Source organism: the organism of the source record quoted next, unplaced genomic scaffold (genome assembly GCF_019419815.1).
Source record: "Pyrus x bretschneideri cultivar Hongxiangsu unplaced genomic scaffold, Pyrus_bretschneideri_v1 Contig33, whole genome shotgun sequence".
Lineage (NCBI taxonomy): Eukaryota > Viridiplantae > Streptophyta > Magnoliopsida > Rosales > Rosaceae > Pyrus > Pyrus x bretschneideri.
In genome coordinates, this window is record NW_025999646.1 from 4,444,905 (window position 1) to 4,466,120 (window position 21,216).

A 21,216-nucleotide genomic window follows, 5' to 3' on the forward strand; every position below is an offset into this window, starting at 1 on the left:
GACATCATCTCCCTTTGATTCAGCAACATATTCATTTGTCCTGATAACAACTTCCTTGGCAGATATTAGTTCACAAAGAACGACACCAAAGGCGTAAACATTTTGGAGAAACATCGCCATATTGAGCATACCTAAATAATCAATCATGTCAATAGAGTAAAAGTAGAAGAAAATTGAGTAGATGTGAGATTATCTCAATGCGTCCAGTCTTTGGAAAATGTTGTTAAAATCAATGACATTGAAATTGATGCTATATTGAACGAACATCTGTTTAATAGCCCGATTAATGAATGAGCATCTTTGGACCTGGGATTACTCACCAGAAAGCTAATCAAGCCCCCCATATGATTGATTAGCAGTTGTCCTATTCCATTCACGTACACTCTTGTCTAGTATCTTCGACAAAAATATGCATCCACAGATGCAACTGTGTTATTTGTCTTTTAATTCCCAGAAATTATCAGATAATCTCTTCAATTATTCTCTAATTATTGTTTGAGCACTGTCTGAAATTCGTCCATGTGTTTTCTATGAACGGGAGAAAGAGACCTAGCGAAAGACGGAATAAAACCAAATCCAGTATATTTGTCTAATATATTGCCAGTCACTGCAATTGTCATGCATACGATTTATTAATGACAATTAGGAGAATTAAATACATCATGGCTCATCTGAGTTCTAATCTCCTGCAAGTCTACTAAAAACTATATTTAGCTTATGATACTAAAAACTATTTTAGTTTATAAGAGAAATTTCAGCGGAACTGTCTGATTAGGACAATTCTCACATTGCATGAACTAGCGTAGAATTGAATAGAGCTAAAATACAAAAATCACATGTTTTTGTGTGAGGCTCTCTGTAGATGGTGTGGTTGGGCGCCCCTCATTTAACTTTTTACGGTTTCTGAGGAGTATAGTAATGAATAAAATAATTATAATGCATGCTAACCTCTTGCCGGCACAAAGACTAAGCCATTCCCAGAACTAAAACCGGACCCTTGGTTGTACAACTTCAGAAACCCTGCCGGGACACCCTTCTCCACCGCTAGGTACGACAAGTTCTCACCGGGACGGAGTTCACCCTTTGCAGCCACTCTGCGGTGAGATTAGCAAAAGCAGACTCAGCAAATATATTGTAGGTATCACCATGCTGGTTTATAGCTTCAAGTAGAGGACAAGAGCAAGAGAAACATTCATTTTCCTATGTCCTGACTGGTAGGCGGGCTGTGGGCCAATGGGTCGAAGTAAGAGAAAAACTTGAGCAAAAGTGTTCGATAAAGTAAGTTCCCTCCCCGTTTGTAGGGCACTTTTCACAAATAACACTTGTACATTAGTAGCACCGGATCTTATATGGTATGAATATTCTCATAGTCAGGCAATCTCGTAGAACATCTTCTCTTGAAGTTGTCGATTCTTTTGATTCTCCTCATTTATGCAATCATTGCGAACCTATGCATAAATAACTTATCAAAAGTACAGAAGTAAATATCTTACATGTCAAATTTTTACTTTCATGACATGCGTACATATCATTATAGTGTACTTTGCTAATTATATAATATTATATAAAGAGATATACATATATAACATTGTATCATTGATACGGAATGTAATATGACAGAATTCTTAGCTAAATAGGATAGAAAAACTTGAACAGGTGGGCTCCACAAATGGATAGCAAAACTCTTACTTGCTTGCCAGGTAGGCTTTCATAGATATTTTGGACCATGGAGCTGGACTTGTGGTGGCATGAACTTGAAGATATTTTTTTTTCCCAAATATCTGATCATTCAGAAATCCCAATTCAGTCTGCTCTGCTCTATTCTGCTCCTAGTTATCCATGGAATCCTCTGCGTCAATACTCCCACTCTCTCAGCTCCCTTCTGTTTTCCCACAAAAACCCAAAAGAAGCAATTTACCTTACAATCCTTCTTGGCTATCCAATTCCAAACCAAGAGCCTCTCGTCCCCCTCGCATGCACTGCCACAAGATGTATGTCCGTGGTGGGTACTTCAGTAAATTACGTTTGCTCCACACCCATATTTGTTGGCAAGAAATTACCTACAAGGGGATGCTGGCGTCTCTGTTGGTATCCCAAGTCAAATCACGCACCGTCGTCTCACATGACAGTGCGTTATACACTTGTATATTGTTATGCGTTTTAATATTTTGACATGTCATATGCAGGATTTGGAGAAGCGTCGCCGGAAGCAAAGGCGGCCAACAACCTCCACAGTTTCTTCACTTATGTTGCAGTTAGTATTGTCTGTGCTCAGCTTGAGGTTCTTTCCTCCTCCTTTCCTTTGTTCTTAATTTCTTCATCGAATTTATATGTATTTTCGGTAGTATATATTTGTTAACAGTAAATCTCTCAGAGCAGAGTTACAACACGGAGGCATACGAAGAGCTGATGGAATTTCTGAGTAGGAACTCGTTGAATGATGGAGACCAATTCTGTGCCAATCTGATGAGAGAATCTTCCAGGCATAAGGGTCTAGGTATGTCCATATCCAACAGCTGCTAAACTCCTGCTACGTAAATTATCTATGCAGAACGTCTGCTTTTTGTTACAGATGGACACATCGAAAATATTATCAATAAGTTGGGAAATTTTGTTAACAACGATAATAAAAACGGACGTGTTTCATAGGCAGATTACTTACCTAATCTGAATTTTGACAATGTGGGTTTATTTGTGATTTATGTGGCGTCCAAATGGCAGCTTTGCGCATCCTAGAGGTCAGTCCATGACTTGTGAATTAAGTCAATTTGGATGCTTATTTTATTTGTTTTATAATCCACCAACTTGTTAACAATGACAAATTTGAATATGGGGGCTATTTTTTGTGTCCAGGTTCGATCTGCATACTGTAAAAATGATTTCGAGTGGGACAACTTGCAGCGATTAGCCTTCAAGGTCAGGAATTATTACCTTTCATTTTATTTTATCCCCCGTGTCATGGGGGAAGCAGATTGTCTGCCCTCTGATATGGTGCCATTTTCATACCCTCCTATTTTATGCGATCACGGTTAAGCCACGTTAATATTTTATATTGATTTTTTTATAGAGATATAAGACAAAAAGCAATAGGAATATAAAATGTTGACGTGGCTTAACCGTAACCTCATAAATAGAAGGGCATGGGGAGGGCACCATATCAGGAGTGCAGACAATCTGCCTCCTGTCATGGGAAAGTAAGTCTGTTAAAAGGGTCATGTTTGTCGTGTTCATGTCATTTTCGTGTTTATTCGTTATCTTAATGAGTCATGTCATGTCAAACCCGTTATCTTAACGGGTTCTTATCTGGTGTCTCAATAACAACCCGATTCCTTAACGAGTCGTGTCTTTTTATGTCGGGTTAACAGGTCATGCAAGAAATTGTCATGCCGAATGTCTAGGTCTGGAAAACAATATCTTATCGGATTCTTAACAGATTACCTGAAAACGATTTGATCTGTTAATAGGTACTCAAAACATGTGATTTGAGAATAACCTGAATCGTTAATGGGTTGACCCGAAACATGTTATTTTCAAGTTGTTTTGTGCTTGGTTAACGGGCCGTGCAAATAATTATCCAGCCTATATAAAGTAGCTACTTATTTTACCGGCTTATAACTACAGGGATAAAGAGAAAAGTTACCCTTTTATGATTCTCGATCATTTCTCTTTCTTTTGTTTTTGTAGATGGTGGATGAATCCAATACGAGGCTCATGAGAGATTATGTCCTAGAAATAAGTCATGTGGAAGGTGAACAGGAGAAGTGAGAGTTGACCCGATCGAATCAGTACATAAAGATGAAGCAGGTTTCCGACGTGGGACTCTATTCTGTATATGTTTCAATAGTTACAGCAACGTCGTATTTAATTTGTTACTACTAATGTTCGATAAAAAAATGTATGCGATTACAGTTGCTTTCAAATTACCAGATGCAAATCAGGGAGTACCTTGTTTACTTCTGTATTATATTTAACTGCCAGCAATCTTGAACTACAGTCTAAACTATGACATGATGTTCGAGCCCTGCAACAAAATACAGAATATGTAATTTTGACTTCTTGTTTAAAGAATTAGGATTCTCTTCCCTCCTCTTTCTATCCACTTCCATCCCTTCGTCTCACATTTTTTATTTTATCTCTTTTTCTATAAAAAATTAATATAAGATGTTGATGTGACTTAACCGTGACCGTTCAAATAGGAGGGGAGGGAAAAAAAGAGAGAAGAGAATCCTACCCCTGTTTAGAGGGCTTCAAGTCTTACAATCTTCACCAAAATAGATTATACAAGCATTTTTCCATGGAAATGTAGGGTCTAAGCATCTTTTCTCACACGCGCATGAACATGTGAGGCATTTCTTACGGTAACTAAATTATTAAGGTGTCACTTCTGTACACGACTAATTGCTTAAATGTAGCTGCCAAGATCACTAGAAGTACGGATGAGCCCTGTACTAAAATACGACAGCATAGTCTTCAATGTGCTCCAATCTACAACCATGGATCAGTAATATCATTGCTTAATGCTTAACATTTGAGGTGTTGTACTCAGATTGAAATCTATGAGCAAAAAGGAAAAGGTTGGTTTTGGTTTTCTGTAAACATAATTCACCATAATGGATTTGGATCCTCACTGGGTCGCTCCCTGGGGATCCTAGGGATCAATGAACACGAACCGTTGATAAAAAATCGTACGGTCACAATTTTTTTCACCAAAATGATAGTGTTTTACTTTTAAAAATATAAAAAACATTTAATTGAGACCATACGATTTTTGATCAACAGTCTATGTTCGTTGATCTCTAGTATCCCAAGCAGGTGAGGATCCAAATCCCACCGTAATGCCTCCACTTTGATGGAGGCCTTTCTCTGACCGGTCCGCCATCATGTAATCCACAGTAAGAAAACTCAGACTTTGCATGTCCATGCATTACGGTGAAATTGATTCACTCTATTCATCATATTATACAACAAATATAATGCCTCCTATGAGGAAAATTAAATCTATAGTCAAAGAAACAAATAGCTGTTAATAGCGTTTCGTAAGGGACTGTAAAACTAGTTATGTCATTGTCAATTACACGCAATGCTGGAATGGTTATAACATTATTATTTTAATTAAAAAAAAAAAGTTATGTCATCGTCAATTATACGCTACTCCAATATCACTAATTTAGCAAGAAAAATTTCACTTAACAACAATGTATTAATATATCTGGCACACAGTCGCATTACAAAAAAGTTTGGAATTTCACAATCGCATTCAAAATATAAAAATTCAAGCTTTTAGAGTAACAAAAAAATCGTATAAAATAAAAAAAATAAAATAAAATAAAATAAACCTCTTATTGCTCGAGGCATTGAGCTTTTCGCTTCCATGCTGAACCAATCGTCCGCTCGATTGTCTTCCATCGGAATTAGACGGCGTTTGGTTAACCACGATCTGTTGTAAAATCACCAGTAAAAGTCCATTGCAATCCAAACGCGGCCTTAAAAGTTTCCAGACTTCTCTTATTTGGCTTGGGCTAATTCTTGTCCTTTGGATCCGGGTCACCGAAAATTAGAGGCCTCCTTGATTGTAACACTAGACTGGACCAAGGCTTAATTGGTCTTCAACCCTATAAAAATAAAGCCCAATGGCTTTGGTTTTTATAGTTTCAGTTGTCTAACTCTTGTAGTTTATTACCTCCAAAAAAAAAAAAAAAAAAAAAAAAGACTATTGTAGTTTATTAGTTGGAATTTGGATCATCTCTTAACCTTAAGTGTTCGGGCCTAATGACCAAGAAATATGAGCTCTTGGTTTGTGTGAAAGAAAAATTGGAGTCATTAGTTTGTGAGGTGGGCTAGCCGAATGAGTTAATGGGGACCATCATATTCAATTTGAATGGTCTGGATTGGTTGGTCCTTAGGCTCCTGATGATGAGATCCAAAGTAGATCTTTGTCATATTAGTTGTAGCAAATGAGGACTACTTTATTGACGATTTGGTATGAAAATAAACATATGTTTATTGAGTATTCAATACAATGAAATGTTCATAAAGTTGGCTTATTGACGATTTGGTATGAAAATAAACACATGTTTATTGAGTATTCAATACAATGAAATGTTCATAAAGTTGGAGGTCCACAGTATTTGACTTGTGCCTTTATTGTATAGTCAGTCACACACACACACACACACACAAGGGTGAATCCAGACCAATAAGACTTCCCGCATTACGAAAGTCGAAAAAACATCTATCGTAAACAGTCTTATATTTACTTTACAAAATTTTGAGGTCACAAATGTGTGTGTGTGTGTACTTATATACACACGTATATAAAGCCAGGTGTAGTATACAGAACTTGGAATAATGGTGGATGGTGGTGGTCACGTGGATGGTGGACTAGTATCCAACGCATATCTTACTTAGAACTTAAGAAAATGACAAACAAAGTGGATGCAATGACAACTGGTGCGGGATTATTCTTTGCTTCCTTCGATTTCTAAATTGTGAATATAAGTTGAATATTATTTATGGCTTTTTCTCAACTTTGTATAGGTTGTCACCGGAAACTCACTTGCGCCACGACTAACAGTAATAACACATACGGCACAAGCGGTATAAAAAAAATATCATTTGCATCAACAATTAACAGTAATTTTACACTCGAACAATTATTATCGTCCGATTGTCCTTGAATTAATACTAAATACAAACAATTATTCTCGTCCGATTGTCCTTGAATTAATACTAAATACAATCGTCCGAACTCAAAATTGTGTTTATTCTTAGTCGTCAGTACACAGAAGTGCATGATTTTAATAGTACGTATAAAATTACATGAAATTCACATGCAGTGCGGGCCATACTGATTGCGAACAGATATAGCGGCAAGTTTCTGTACCATAAATGGCATTGTTTGGTTGATGGGATGGGGACAATTCTTGAGAGAAACACTTTCAGGTCATGCAGGAACCCGGATCCTTTCCGGACTCAAAAAATCTGAGCCTAAAGATCAAATGATCTGTGCCGTTGAAATTTAATCAACGGCTACAATTATTATAACTTTTAAGGGGGTTTCCTGTTTGTAGCCGTTTGATCAATTTCAACGATCTGGATCATTTGATCCTTAGGTTCAGATTTTTTGGATCCAGAAGAGATCCAGGTCCATGTATTATCACTTTCGTATGCTAAGTAACAATGTGTGCCATGTAAGTTATTCTTGCTTTCTCAACTAATTGCTGTTACAGCCTATTTCTTATTAGTGTTATATTATAGGGCTCGTAAATGCTTTTAAAGTGACTGAACGCGCTTTTGATGAAGATGTTTTTTAAACTAATTATTGGTAAAAATCTAAATGAATCATGAAAAAGTACTTCAAATGTTTTCTACAAAAAGCATCAAAAAATACTTAGTGATTTTGAAATCCAAAATCAATTTCGTTAAAAAACGTTTTTAATCATTTTAAACAAACTTCTGAACGAACTCAAAATGTTAATTTAATTTTCTTTTTATTATTAAGTGGGGAACATCTGCAACGTGACTAACAATGCAGGGCAGACAAATTGGAATTAATGGAATACACCGTGGTGATTCTCTTTTCTTTGTAAGTTTGTAGAAGATTGAGTACTGTTAACGAATTGTTGGAAATTAACATTAACCTAGTTAACAGAAAGTGATTGATTTAGAATAAATATTATGAAAATTAGATCATGGGATCCTACTGTTCATCTGAACTTGGAAGGAGTAAGAAAAGTTCTTTATTCTGTTAACCAACCTCATCATGAAAATAAAAGTCATAAATTTTAGGCAGTCAACAAGGAAATCTGCTCCCTGTCTCTTCCCTTTGTTCGAATTAATTATCACACCGTTACATGTTGTTGAATCTTCGTATATACAGATGCATCAATATTATACTATAAGTATTGATATATATATATATATATTAACAACGTGGTTCACTGTATTATATATAACATATAAACTAAGAGCGCATTACATTGGAGTATGATTATCGCACTCATAAATTATCATGTTCATCTCTCTTCGTTTGTGTGTTATGAACCGTTAACATGAACTGTCGAAGGAATCTAAAGGCAGATCACGGGCAGTTCATTGCCTTCCCATTCATGGAATAAAATTTGGAAGGCCTATACAAGTTAGTTCTTCAAGGCTCACAACACAACATTCAATTCCACTTTTCTTTTATGATTGAGAAATGACATTAACGGTCCATGATCCTTTTTTACATATTTTTTAAGAAACTGTCATTATTGGTACTTTAAAATTTTCATTTTGTATTTCTTATAAGTATATTTTTTAATATAAAAATATTTGAATTGTAAAATGAAAATTTCAAAATACCAATAACAATTTCCTTACGATGATAATTTATGGCTGCATCGTTTTCTTAGGGTCACTTTAAAGGTTAGTATAGTAAAACTACAGTCGAAATTGGACTTTTTTTTTTTTGGTGAAGAACGGGGATTACAACCCAAAGAGAACTACAAAACAACAGCGAAACGAGTCCAAGGGACTCCTGCAACATCATCAATGAGAGCTGATCTAATCCAAACGGGAGGTTCATCAAATACAAGAACACCAATATCCATATTATAACTCCAGTTAACCAACTGATCCGCCATAATATTCTTCTCTCGGTAAATGTGATTCAATTCACACCTCCTCAATTGTCTCATCATTAATCTGCAGCTACGCATAATTGTCTCCAAAGGATGGAAATTATCAACTGGGGTTTGCTTCAACAACATAACAATAGCCTTGGAATCCATCTCAATATGAAGATCAATAGCACCCTTATCAATAGCAAGCTGTAAACCAAAGAATAAACTCCATAATTCAACATCACAAACCTGCCCTTGTCCCAAATTCACCGCAAAGCCAACTAACCAGTTGCCATTATGATCTCTTAGCACACCACCAGCCCCAATTCGACTAGAATTCATCCACATTTAGCTTACACTAACCTACATTAGGATGATCCCAAGAGAGAAATTTACCTCTTTACAGGTTTAACAGAAGACTTCATACAAGCCTTCAACCATTCAACGTTTTTAAAACGTAAAAAACCCATACTATTTGAAGTAGGACTTTCATGATTAGCAAGTCCACTTTGTTTTCAATTAATGTTAACTTTTTTTTGTGATTCGCATAATAGCTAATGCCTCGAAGACCAATTCTATAAAGATCAAAGATTAGCATGGTGTGATTAGCATGGCGTCGCGATACAATATTCTCGTATTATGTAAGTTGATTTCATAAGCATATTTTAAGTGGGATGGTTTGATCATGTTATTTATGTAGCAGTTGTTATTAAAAATAGAGATTACATGCATTGAGGCTCATCCGACCTTATTTGGCGTCACCCAAGTGTTTTTTATTGTGAGAGTAGTCACACACGATGCAATATATTTTTTTTTCTATTAGATGACTTATTTATATTTGAGCAAATTCATGTAATCCACATATTACATTACATGGTTATACGATTACATATACAAAAAGAGAGCATGTAAATGATATTTTCTCTCATCCATACCCATGAACCCACCTGATTGAGAACAAGGCTACATATTACGGCTGTACACACAAGATATTGTTGTTCTACATTTATGATTGTCTCCTCATTCTACATGTAAATATCAGCCCGCACGCTAATCCTATCTAATGCAAGTTTCTCTTTTTACACGAGCGTAATGATCCCATCAAAAATTTTCATATTACAGAAAGAACTCACTTGCAATCAAGGTTCTAAAAGACGCTAAGCGCTAGTCGGGTGGCTGATTAGGGCCGAGCGTCTAGGCGGCTAAGTAGGGTCTAGGCGGATTTAATTAAATCTATTATATTTCGTGTAAATAAGTGTCTGTTTATACTTACAATATATATAATTTCATCATAAACTACAAATAGAATGACATATATATTATGAGCTATTGAAACATAATGAAACCATGGGGAACAAGTATATAATGTGTGTTCCCTTAAGTATTCAACAAGTCTTTTACAATTTATTAATAAAATAAAATGTAAAATGAAAGTTATTTATTTTCTGTTTAAGTGAGTCGTAACCTAGGCGAGTGTCTAGATAGGACTGGGCCGGTGCCTAAGCGGTCTAGACGGGTGCCCAAGGGGTCTAGGTGAGCGCCTCAATAAGTCTAGTCGCTATTTCTTAATTTTCAAATGTTTAGGCATTAATTGGTACGGTAATCAACTCCCTAGTGCTTGCAATAGAATGCCACTTGAAAAGTATGTTAAGTTAATAACGTATTATTTATGAATAAGTTAGGCATATAACAATTGCGTGATTAGTTCACGGTAATGTCAAAATAAGTCATTTTCTATCCTTCAAATTAATCACACACGTTGGAAAAGCCAAGCAGAGTTGACCAAAAAGATAGGCAAAAAAGCAGATGATAAAAAACCAGAGAGAACTGGGCAACTAAGAAACTTCAAATGAATAATAAAAGCAGTAAGAAAGAGACCTCCCACAAAAGAGTCAAACGTTACTCGCCCACTCCAAAATACCAAACCTCTGTTTCCATCCTTTTTTTTCTTTCATTTCTCATATTTTTTAATATTTTCCATTTTTTCGCCGACACAACGCATGCACAGTAACATTTTATTTATTTATTTATTTATAATTTTGGTTAATTACTCAAGCTTCGAATCTCCCAGAGAGACTCTGACTCTTTTGTTTAATGGCAATGACGCTCATTGCTGGTGGCGATCTCCTACTCCAACTAATACTGCTACCAGATAATTCTCTCTGCTGCTTCTTCTTCTTCTTCCCCTGCGCCTCCATGGTCCTCCTGCATGCGCCCCACCTCACCTGAACACACTACACTCTCCCCCTCTCTCTGTGCTTCCAACACTGCAATGGCTGATCACCCTTCTGCTAACTCGCTCTCTGTGGCTCGCTGGCTCACTGAGTTCGTGCTAATCGCCTCGATTTTGGCTGCTCTGCCTCTCGTTAGTGGCACCACTGATGCTTCTGATGGTATATTTCCATTATTTATTTACTTATTTACAATAATTTTCTCAGTGATTTATTAAATAAAAGTTTTGAGCTTCGATCCTGGGTTGGTTTTGTTTTATGGTTTTGATTGGAAATGTTGATTTTTTTTTTTTATGGAAAATGGACTTTCGAGTCTTTGACTTTGGGGTTTTGTGATTTTGTGATCTGTCGATGTATTTTTTTTTTTTTTTTTTTTTCAAAGATGAACCCCTTAGGCCTTGTTTGGCTGCTGAGAAGGGAACAAAATGTGGGAAATTAAAAAAATGCAGGTGTTTTTTGCATTTTCTCCGTACAATGTTGATTTGGTTATTGGAAAAATGAGAAATTTCATCATAATTTGGCTAAATTCAGCTCAGAGGAGTTCACCTAATTGCATAGAGGAATCAAAGCTTGAAACTTTTCCCCATTTTTGAAGTTTTGGATTTATCTTACCAGATAGCAAATGAAGGCAGGAAATAAGTAGCTAAGCTTTTGTGAGAAATTGGTGTGGTTTTTTTAAAAGTGATGTTCTTTGCTTTGCAGTTCGAGCACTTCAGGTATTGTACACCTCGGTAAACAGTCCATCTCAGCTAACCGGTTGGAAAAGTAGTGGCGGTGATCCGTGTGGAGAGTCATGGAAAGGGGTAACTTGTGAGGGCTCAGCTGTTGTTTCAGTGTACGATTCTATGTTTCGAAAATGTGGCTGGTTTTGAAGTTTATTCAATTAATTGAGTTGGTTCATTGACTTTGTTAATGTGTCATATTCTTGTTATACCAGAGAGGTTTCCGGGTTAGGTCTCAGTGGAACCATGGGATACTTGCTTTCCGACCTGCTATCATTGTTAAAACTGTGAGAATTCTTTTGCTCTGTTTTTTTATGATTTGTTTTTGGGGTATTGCGATAAATTCTATATGTTTCATTTGATTTGCCTGAGTTACTAATATTAAGTTTTTCGTGTCCATCAGTGATTTGAGCGACAACAATTTTCATGACACAGTCCCGTATCAGCTACCACCAAATCTTACAAGCCTGTAATGCTCAATCATTTATTTATTCATTCTTTTGTTCTTAGAAGTTGTTCTCCTTGCTACTCTGATACTCAATTGTTATTTTTTTTCCTTCTTGTTTTGTGCATGTATGTACAGAAATCTTGCAAGGAACAACTTCACTGGAAATTTACCTTATTCTATGGCCAACATGGTTTCTCTCAGTTATTTGTATGTAGCCGGTATTGAATTTTATGAAGTTTCATTAACGTTCTCATGCAGTTCCGTTACACACGATGAGGATGTTCTGATGTATTTGTGAAATCCATGTTTTTAGGAATGTTAGCCGTAACTCACTATCCGAGTCAATTGGTGACATTTTTGCTCAACTTGCGGGCCTTGCTACCTTGTAAGATAGATTACCTCTGGCATTTCTTTTGCATAATCATTCTACTATCTTGATTTCGTTAATGCTTTTCCTTGCAGGGATCTATCTCTTAACAACTTTACCAGTGATATTCCTGATTCCCTTAGTTCATTGTCCAATCTTTCTTCCCTGTGAGTTTTTGTTTTCAAAGTGCTGATTTCTATTGAAATTTCTGTTTGCGAATATTCTGCTGTTTATTTGCAGTCAGTTGTAATTACATCTTGATTTGTGCCAGCTATATGCAGAACAATCAACTGACTGGTACTCTCAATGTTCTGACGGGTTTGCCTTTGACTACTTTGTAAGGGTGTTTTCCCTCCTTGTTTACTTTAACATCCGACTACCTACCCTTATACTATTGTTGTGCACATTTTTTTGAGCAGAAATGTTGCCAACAACCATTTCAGCGGATGGATACCCCAAGAGCTTAGTTCAATTCGTACTTTTATGTGAGTTCCTTCTTTACTTAATGCATATCTGAATTTAGTGCTCAATTTTTTCAGTATGTCTGATTTGGTTCTTAAAATTGAAATAGTTATGATGGAAATGGTTTTGATAATGGTCCTGCTCCTCCACCACCACCATTTATCCCACCTCCCCCAGGAAGATCTACTAAGAATCGCAGTCGTTCCGGATCTGGAACACCTCCACAGGGATCTGATGGCCAATCACATGATTCAAAAAATGGGCTCGCTGTTGGGGCTTTGGTAGGGATAATTCTGGGTTCTGTTTTTGTTGCTCTCATTGTCTTACTTGCTCTTGCCTTTTGCATACGCAAAAATAAAAGGGAGGACAAGATTCCAAGAGCTTCTGGGGGAAATGTCTCTGCTCGCACAAATAATGGTAGAATCGCTTTCCTCTTCTTTTCCTTTCCCTTTTCCTTTTGAAGCTTGGCTTTTTAATATGTTGGAACTATGATTTGAGAGGCACGTGGTTTCTTTGAAACAAGATTTGTTTTTTAGTAGCGTAAATACAAGCATTTTCCTCTTTCCAAATAGACGCAGAAGGGTTAACGCTATTTCTTACAAATATTGGATGGTACTCTGAGTATCGTAAACATTTACATGCTGCACCCTGCTCTATTTTGCAGTAAATACTGAGATGCAAGAGCAGAGGGTAAAAAGTGCGGCTACTGTAACTGATCTCATGCCTCCACCCGCAGAAATTTTGGTGGTTGATAGGTTACATAGTAAAAATGGATCGATAAAAAGGATAAAATCACCTATCACTGCTACTCCTTATACTGTTGCCTCTCTCCAATCAGCAACTAATAGCTTCAGTCAAGAATTTCTTATTGGTGAAGGTTCTCTTGGTCGTGTTTACAGAGCAGAGTTCCCTAATGGAAAGGTAAATTTGTTTATTGTTGTTTTCTTCCCTTTCTTTAAAACAGATTTTATGCACATGTATAAAGTGACGGCTGTATTAGATACTGTAACAAAGATGTACATTATAAGCTGTTGATGGTGCTGCCATCATTATAGCTTCTGTGGTGGGAACTGAACTGCTGGGATCCCGAGCTAGTTCTCTCCATACACGACACAAATGCAGACACAAATATTGATGGATGTATCTTTATTTTCTTTTTCCTTGCCGTGTGGAGTGTAACTAATCTTAATAGACACATTTTTCAAATTATGGCCACCTTTTGCCGATTTAGCTAGTGAGATATGTAATCTCAGCTGAAGTAAAAAGCTAAATTAGGATAAAATTTAGTTTGTTACCTGCAATATAGACTTTGGTCTTTGATAGTATTAGATGGGGTTATCTCCACCATCTGCTTCTTGCCTTATCTGTTCGGTAGTACTTAGTTTCACTTGCTTTGTACTGTTGGCTATATATATTCTCGCAACCCGAGCTCCTAGGTTTACTGAGGTTGAATTCTCCTGTAATACCACCTGTTATACTAGTGGCACATTGACTAATTTTTTCTGTCTTTTTTTTGGTAATGTAGATAATGGCAATTAAGAAAATTGACAATGCAGCACTATCATTGCAAGAGGAAGATAATTTCCTTGAAGCTATTTCAAATATATCGCGCTTGAGGCATCCAAACATTGTTACACTGGCTGGATATTGCGCAGAGCATGGACAGCGTCTTCTAGTCTATGAGCATGTAGGAAACGGGAGCTTGCATGACATTCTTCATTTTGCTGAAGACGGCAGTAAGAATCTGAATTGGAATGCCCGTGTTAGGGTAGCACTTGGCACAGCTCGAGCTTTAGAGTATGTTACATGTTTCGAAATTTAAGTCTGCTTGTGTGAGTGTGTGTGTGGTGTGTGCGGGACATGCATAATGATAGCTCAAAAACACTTCCTAAGTTAAAGATTCCCCTGCCAGGTACTTGCATGAAGTTTGCTTACCTTCTGTTGTACATAGAAACTTCAAGTCAGCAAATATTTTACTTGACGAAGAGCTCAATCCCCACTTATCTGACTGTGGGTTAGCTGCTCTAACGCCAAACACAGAGCGACAGGTAAAACCAATGAAGTTAAACTGTTCTTATGGATTGCAAGTCAGTATTCAGTCCTCATGCTTTTGTTGTGTACTCAAGTGATTAATTTAACTTCATGATTCACAGGTTTCAACTCAGATGGTGGGTTCATTTGGTTATAGTGCTCCTGAATTCGCCTTGTCAGGAGTATACACTGTAAAAAGTGACGTCTACAGCTTTGGGGTGGTGATGCTCGAGCTGTTGACTGGTCGGAAGCCACTAGACTGGTACGCCTGGCCCACATTAATGAAATGTCTGGTTTATGTTTTCTTTTTCTTTCCTTGAAATTGCTTGATTCTTTTAATGTTGATTAATAATTTCCCATTTCCCTGGAATTTGTTTAATGTTTAGTTCAAGGTCGAGGTCAGAAGCAGTCGCTTGTGAGATGGGCTACTCCCCAACTACATGATATAGACGCCCTAGCAAAAATGGTTGATCCGGCCTTAAATGGCATGTATCCTGCGAAGTCTCTTTCGCGTTTCGCTGACATCATTGCGCTTTGTGTTCAGGTAACTTCTTTATTAATGCTAGCAGGAATTTTCTTACTGTAGTTAGATAAAGAAGAAGCAATTAGTTGCCCACTTATGGCCTTTAAGAGCATCACTAACGGTTAAATACAAGATCGAGCTGCTCACACAATTGAAGATAATCGTGTTTTTCTTTCTTCTCGTCACATCTCCGCAAGGAAAGATAAAATAGGTTCTTGTAAAGGGATGGGGGAACGTTCAGTTCAAAGTTCTCATATAATTTTTTGACCTATATCTCGTTTCTCATCGTTTAGACACTAACCATTCACATTGTCTTTTATGCATAGCCGGAGCCTGAATTTCGGCCTCCCATGTCCGAAGTTGTGCAAGCACTGGTCCGCTTAGTGCAAAGAGGCAAGCGTGGTCAGACGTTCAAGTGACGAATCTGGTTTCGCATACAGGACCCCCGATCACGAAGCAATTGACATGTCAATTTAAGCGCCCCCTCTCTCTTTTCTTTTTCTTGCTAGGAGAGATTCGGTAGTGTGTGAGTTGATAGATTCGAACCCAAGCCTCGGGAAGGAGACGACACAGACAAGTACCTGTTTTCTTGTTGAAGCACATATGTTGAAGATATTTGCAGTTTTTCTTATACAAATGGGGAGGCGAGGGTCGGATGAAACACATAGAAGCAGAGACGAACAGACGACTTGTGCTAAATTTAGAATAAAAAGATATGTAATTATGATTCTAGAGTTTTATCTGCGCATAATAATAAACCTTACGATCACTGTCAAACAATTAAATGCAATGCAAATAATCTGGAAATTGGCAGCTAAATTTTTACCTTGGTTTAGCTTCCGAAGCCATTTAAATTCTAAACTCACGGAAATGTTGCTCTTTTGTGACCGAAAAGTTACAAGTTCAATTCGTGGAAATAGTCTATTTGCAAAGTAAGGCCAGATTGCGTACGATAAACATTCACTATCGGATCCTCGTTGAGCAAGGAAGCCTTGTTGATTTTGGGTCGGCCATTTAGAGGAAATCTTTAAGGGAAGGGATCCCTTTTTAATTTTTAATTTTTTTTTTTTAATTTTAAAAATAGGGATTAGTTATGGGGTCTACACTACATCAAATTTTAACAATCTGAACCGTCTATTTTTCAAGTTACATCTCATAGATCATCCTTACAAAATATTAGTCAAATCGGAAATGTTTAAGACATCTAATTGGGTTCAAAGAAATTAACGAATACTTTGTTATATAAGAAACAATGAAATTTTATCTTAATAATTAAATAAGCAAATGGTATCGGATTGAATTGAATTTTTGCAAAGATGATCTATGAATCGAGACTTACAAAATAGAAGGTTTAAATTGTTAAATTTTGATGTAAAATGAGCCCTATACCTAATTTCATTTTTTGAAAAAAATAAAGATCATTTTGCATAAAGGGCCTGGCCAATTGTCTGCGAAATGCCAAATTGTTGCTCTTTTGTAACCGAAAGGTTACAATTTCAAGTCGTGGAAGCCATTTAAATTCTAAACTCACGAAAATGTTGCTCCTTGGTAACCGAAAGATTATAATTTCAAGTCATGAAAACTGTTTTTTTACAAAATAAAAATTAGATTGCGTACAATAAACATTTACTTCCGAATTCTCGCCTTGTTGATTTTGAATCCGCCATTTAAATTCCAAAGTCAAATCGTCTGAAATGCGAAATTGTTGGTCACAAAAGCATGATCTTTTTAGGTCCAAATCAATTACGGATCCACTGTCAAATTATGGTTGACATGTTATTGTTACTTGTAGGCAGGAATGGTTGCGTGTTGGATAAGTAATTTTAATTTTTGATACAAAATTAACTTTAAAATGGACGGATTTGATTGGCCAATTGAAATCGGTCGTCCTAAATCCCACGGCAGAGAATCCTTCTATATACAGACAAAAATAATAAAAAATAAAAAAAAACGTCAAGTCCTCGTTGTAACTCAGACAAGTCCCGCAAATTCCAGTCCCATCTCCGCCCTACCCTTTTTGGCAGATTCCGACATCTATTTTTAGCAGCTTCCGACCCGAAATCGCCGCGTTTCTCCCTCAGGTCTCAGCTGTTCTGTTGAGGAGGGTCCAAATCCAGACGGCCCGACAGCACACAAATCGATGTCCGTAAACATAGTTCAAATTGAACCCGTCCCACCAGAAGAAGATGGACCCACCTCAGCTCAGCCCCTCGACCCCACCACCTCCTCCTCCGCCTGTCCCAGCCCCGCTTTTCTGCATTACCGGTCCGGCTCCTCCACTCCCCGGAGCCGCCCTTCATCCCCGACTAACTCGCCTGGAAACGGCCTCACTCGGTTTTCCACCGCGGAGGCGCCGCCGGATTGGGTGCCGAAGATGCAGAGGAGGACCTCCGCCAGGAAGGTAGGAGCTGAGAGGGCTTGGTATATTAAAAAGCGAGTGAAGGGGATTGTGGGGGTGATTGGATTGTTGGTATTTTACTTCTTGATGAATTGGGTTATGCTTTTGCGGCTTCAAGATCATGGGATCCGTTCTGAATCTGGGTTTCCTGGGAATTCGTCTCTGCCGTCGGACTCCGTCACCATTCCGGTATGTTGTCAGATGCCAAAGTTTTGAACTTTTTCCTCTGACATATTTTACTTTAAACTAATCTAAACGGGAGAAGCGAAGTTCCAAACTTTTTATTTTCATACGAGCGATATTTTATTTTTAAAACTGTGCATAGGGGGACTTGAACTTGGGTGCATTGGGATGCACGTCCGCTTGAAGTGAAAGCTTCAAACTTCGATTTGAAATAAGAACACAGAACCGAATTTGAAAGGTTACCAGATGTGTCCTAAGATTTTTCCTTTTTTGTATGTTTTCAGGCGAAATGGAGAAAAATTGGTAAAGTAAAAAAGGCACAGAAAGGTAACTATGGAAGGATGCTGGCTTTGGCTGCCCATGCATTGGCAGAGGTACTCTCTTCTCTGGTTAACTGGAATCTGAGTTTAGTTAATTGATGAGATTTCGTTCTAATCACTCGATGTGGGTACATTGAATGATGCAGGGGCAGAGTAAACCTGAGCCGAAAGATCTGTGGCTGGAGCCATTGGTTCCTTCTGTTTCTTGGAAACCTTGTGCCGACCAACGGAACTGGGAACCTAATGGTAGTCCTTTCTTCTTGCATTTTAAAATTTCAAACGATACTCAATTTAGTTTGTTAATGGAGTAAGCTAGCTCTAATATCAACTTCTCTGTGGTACCTTATAGAGGGAAAGAATGGATACATTTTGGTCACTGCAAACGGTGGGATGAACCAGCAGCGAGTAGCTGTAAGTGATACTTGCCTTAAGTCATCGTATCTTTGGAAACGTAAATATAGGATGTGGTTCTATGAGGCTTTATGTTTCTGCGAGTTCGATTGTTATTACCTACTCGTTATTTTGTTTGGCTACAGGTTTGCAATGCTGTCGCTGTTGCACGATTACTCAATTCAACTCTGGTTGTTCCCAAGTTTTTGTATAGTAGTATATGGAGAGATGTGAGGTGACATACTTTTCCTTTTCTCCGCTCAAGAATTTTCCTTTTTTTTCGTTTGCCATATGGTTGATGTTGTTTCTGCCATAAAAAAGACCTGCATTTAACTTCCGGATTTAGAACCTAAGCAGGGTCCGAGGGTTGTTGGGGCTGCTTTTTTGGCCTGTTGGATACGATATACAAATTTCTGGCTCCATTATCATTTTGCGTTAGTCATTTTTTTTTCTTCTCGTTTGAAATAACTTTTTAATTACTGGCTTTGATGTTTTGTGATGTTTCATCGTTTACCCTTCATCATATACTGATCATGTGTTGATGGTAGTAACATCTTGCTTTCTAATTATTTGTTTTTGTGTCTTTTATTCTCCTTTTTTTTTTTTTGCCTTTGAACATAATGATAAGAAACTGTATGATTTCATAGTCAGTTCGGCGATATCTATCAGGAGGAGCATTTTATTAAGTACTTGTCGCCTGATATTCGGATAGTGAAGGAACTCCCAAACGAGCTACAGTCATTAGATTTGGAAGCAATTGGTAGTGTTGTAAGTCCCTCAGCGAAATTAAATATTCTTATCAATTAAAGTGTTTGCTTCACTATGAGTTTCTTTCTAATTCCTTTTACAATTCATTCCAGGTGACAGATGTGGACATCCCCAAAGAGGCAAAGCCAAGTTTTTACTTCAAACACATCATCCCCATTCTACTTAAGAATGGAGTTGTACATTTTCTTGGATTTGGGCATCGGTTGGCATTTGATCCAATACCATTTCAGTTGCAGGTACACAATAAGCTCTGACACCCTAAGCGATTCTGGTCTTCCTCACACTTTTCACTTGCTTGCTTGCTTACGGCTCTTCATTTCCACTATTCCTAATTGGGGAACTTCATATAGAGACTTCGATGCAGATGTAATTTTCATGCCCTTCAATTTATCCCCAAGATACAAGAAGTTGGTGCTTTACTTCTTCAAAGACTGCGTCAAAATGAAAGTCACCCTGGACCACTTGATCGTTATCTTGTTGGTTCATTTGCAGAACCAGTCAAGAAACAGACTAAAAGTCGTGCTAAGAAAGCTTCCAGATATCTAGCCTTACACCTGAGGTTTGAAATTGACATGGTAGCTCATTCTTTGTGTGAGTTTGGTGGAGGTGAGGAAGAGAGAAAAGAGTTGGAAGTGTATCGTGAAATCCATTTCCCCGCATTGACACTTCTCAAGAAGACTGCAACGTAAGCAGTATATCATTTGATTGGTGCTTTTTTTTTGTGTGATAGTTCATGATAATTAATGGTAGACTGAGAGAACATTTGCTTTAAGAGTTCCCGTTCTTACACTGACCACTTTATACGTACTTTTTACTTTTTTAGCGGATCAAAGAGATTGAGTTTTACCATCTTATCGATTTTTTTTACTTGTTTCAGGCTGCCTACTCCTGCAGAGCTCAGGGAAGAAGGCTTATGTCCCTTAACACCTGAAGAAGCAGTACTTATGCTTGCTGCTCTTGGTTTCAACAGGAAGACTCATGTATTTGTGGCAGGTTCACAGATATATGGAGGGAGATCAAGGATGATTGCTTTGACTAGCCTGTATCCGAAATTAGTGACCAAAGAAAATTTGCTCACACAGACTGAACTCGAACCTTTCATGAATTTTTCATCCCAGGTAATGAGATGCTGTAAATGTTTAGATTATTTGTACGTTTCGGTTTTACTGCCGCTTTTACATGCCTAAGTCAGCTCCTTCTGTAGTTAGCAGCACTGGACTTCATAGGCTGCACCGCTGCCGATGCATTTGCCATGACCGATTCAGGAAGTCAGTTATCATCCTTGGTGTCAGGTTTTCGAATATACTATGGTGGAGGGAAAATGCCAACAATACGACCAAACAAACGCAGGCTTGCGAGCATTTTTATGAAGAATTCCACTATCGAATGGCGTGTTTTCGAGCAGAGAATTCGAAAGGCAGTTAGACAAACTAAACATATCCAACCAAGGCCTAGGCGAGGAGTATGTATAGATATCCACGGTGCGACGAGTGTATGTGCAACATGACAATAACCTCCTGACTATTGTTTCCTAGAGTTGTGTCATGCTTTTCCCGACAACTTGCGGCATTCGGATATCTGACTAGTCCTGAAGGGTACGTATAATCCTCCCTTTAATCTGAACGGCCAGGACAAACAACCGGAGGTGGCCCTGCATGAGCGCTCCTCTTGTTGCTGATTCAATTGTAATATGTAAATTCATCATGATTTGTATTCTAACCATTGATCCAATCATAATTTTATTCATTCAATTCCATTTATCAGAGTTGT

General features: G+C 37.6%; 3 protein-coding genes across 3 annotated transcripts; all 3 read left to right on the forward strand.

The window, feature by feature from the left end:
- Positions 1-1,755: 1,755 nt before the first annotated feature.
- LOC103948211 (chaperonin-like RBCX protein 1, chloroplastic) lies at positions 1,756-3,953 on the forward strand. The gene is made up of 6 exons (XM_009359210.3): positions 1,756-2,002; positions 2,187-2,281; positions 2,380-2,497; positions 2,722-2,738; positions 2,854-2,916; positions 3,685-3,953. The coding sequence occupies exons 1-6, from the start codon at positions 1,840-1,842 to the stop codon at positions 3,763-3,765; spliced, it is 537 nt and encodes a 178-aa protein (XP_009357485.2). The 5' UTR covers positions 1,756-1,839; the 3' UTR covers positions 3,766-3,953.
- A 6,666-nt stretch (positions 3,954-10,619) lies between these two features.
- Positions 10,620-16,206, forward strand: LOC103948212 (protein STRUBBELIG-RECEPTOR FAMILY 8). Its single transcript, XM_009359212.3, is given in 18 exon segments — positions 10,620-10,996; positions 11,537-11,669; positions 11,772-11,843; positions 11,960-12,025; positions 12,140-12,211; positions 12,318-12,389; positions 12,467-12,538; positions 12,643-12,708; positions 12,791-12,856; positions 12,943-13,250; positions 13,498-13,754; positions 14,359-14,630; positions 14,746-14,881; positions 14,987-15,126; positions 15,251-15,269; positions 15,271-15,408; positions 15,714-15,779; positions 15,781-16,206. Coding segments are annotated over 18 exon segments (2,223 nt in total). The 5' UTR covers positions 10,620-10,812; the 3' UTR covers positions 15,865-16,206.
- Positions 16,207-17,185: 979 nt separating this feature from the next.
- On the forward strand, positions 17,186-21,206 carry LOC103948213 (O-fucosyltransferase 15). The gene is given in 11 exon segments (XM_009359214.3): positions 17,186-17,974; positions 18,253-18,342; positions 18,435-18,534; positions 18,638-18,699; positions 18,825-18,913; positions 19,326-19,446; positions 19,539-19,682; positions 19,797-20,131; positions 20,324-20,564; positions 20,651-20,897; positions 20,900-21,206. Coding segments are annotated over 11 exon segments (1,944 nt in total). The 5' UTR covers positions 17,186-17,527; the 3' UTR covers positions 20,968-21,206.
- The last annotated feature ends 10 nt before the right edge of the window (positions 21,207-21,216 follow it).

Excerpts from the sequence above, each read along its gene's own strand:
- LOC103948211 (XM_009359210.3), top strand. The coding sequence starts at position 1,840 with ATGGAATCCTCTGCGTCAATACTCCCACTCTCTCAGCTCCCTTCTGTT. Across the intron at positions 2,003-2,186 it reads CCACAAGATGTATGTCCGTG|GATTTGGAGAAGCGTCGCCG; the intron begins GTGGGTACTTCA and ends TGTCATATGCAG. Across the intron at positions 2,917-3,684 it reads TGCAGCGATTAGCCTTCAAG|ATGGTGGATGAATCCAATAC; the intron begins GTCAGGAATTAT and ends TTGTTTTTGTAG.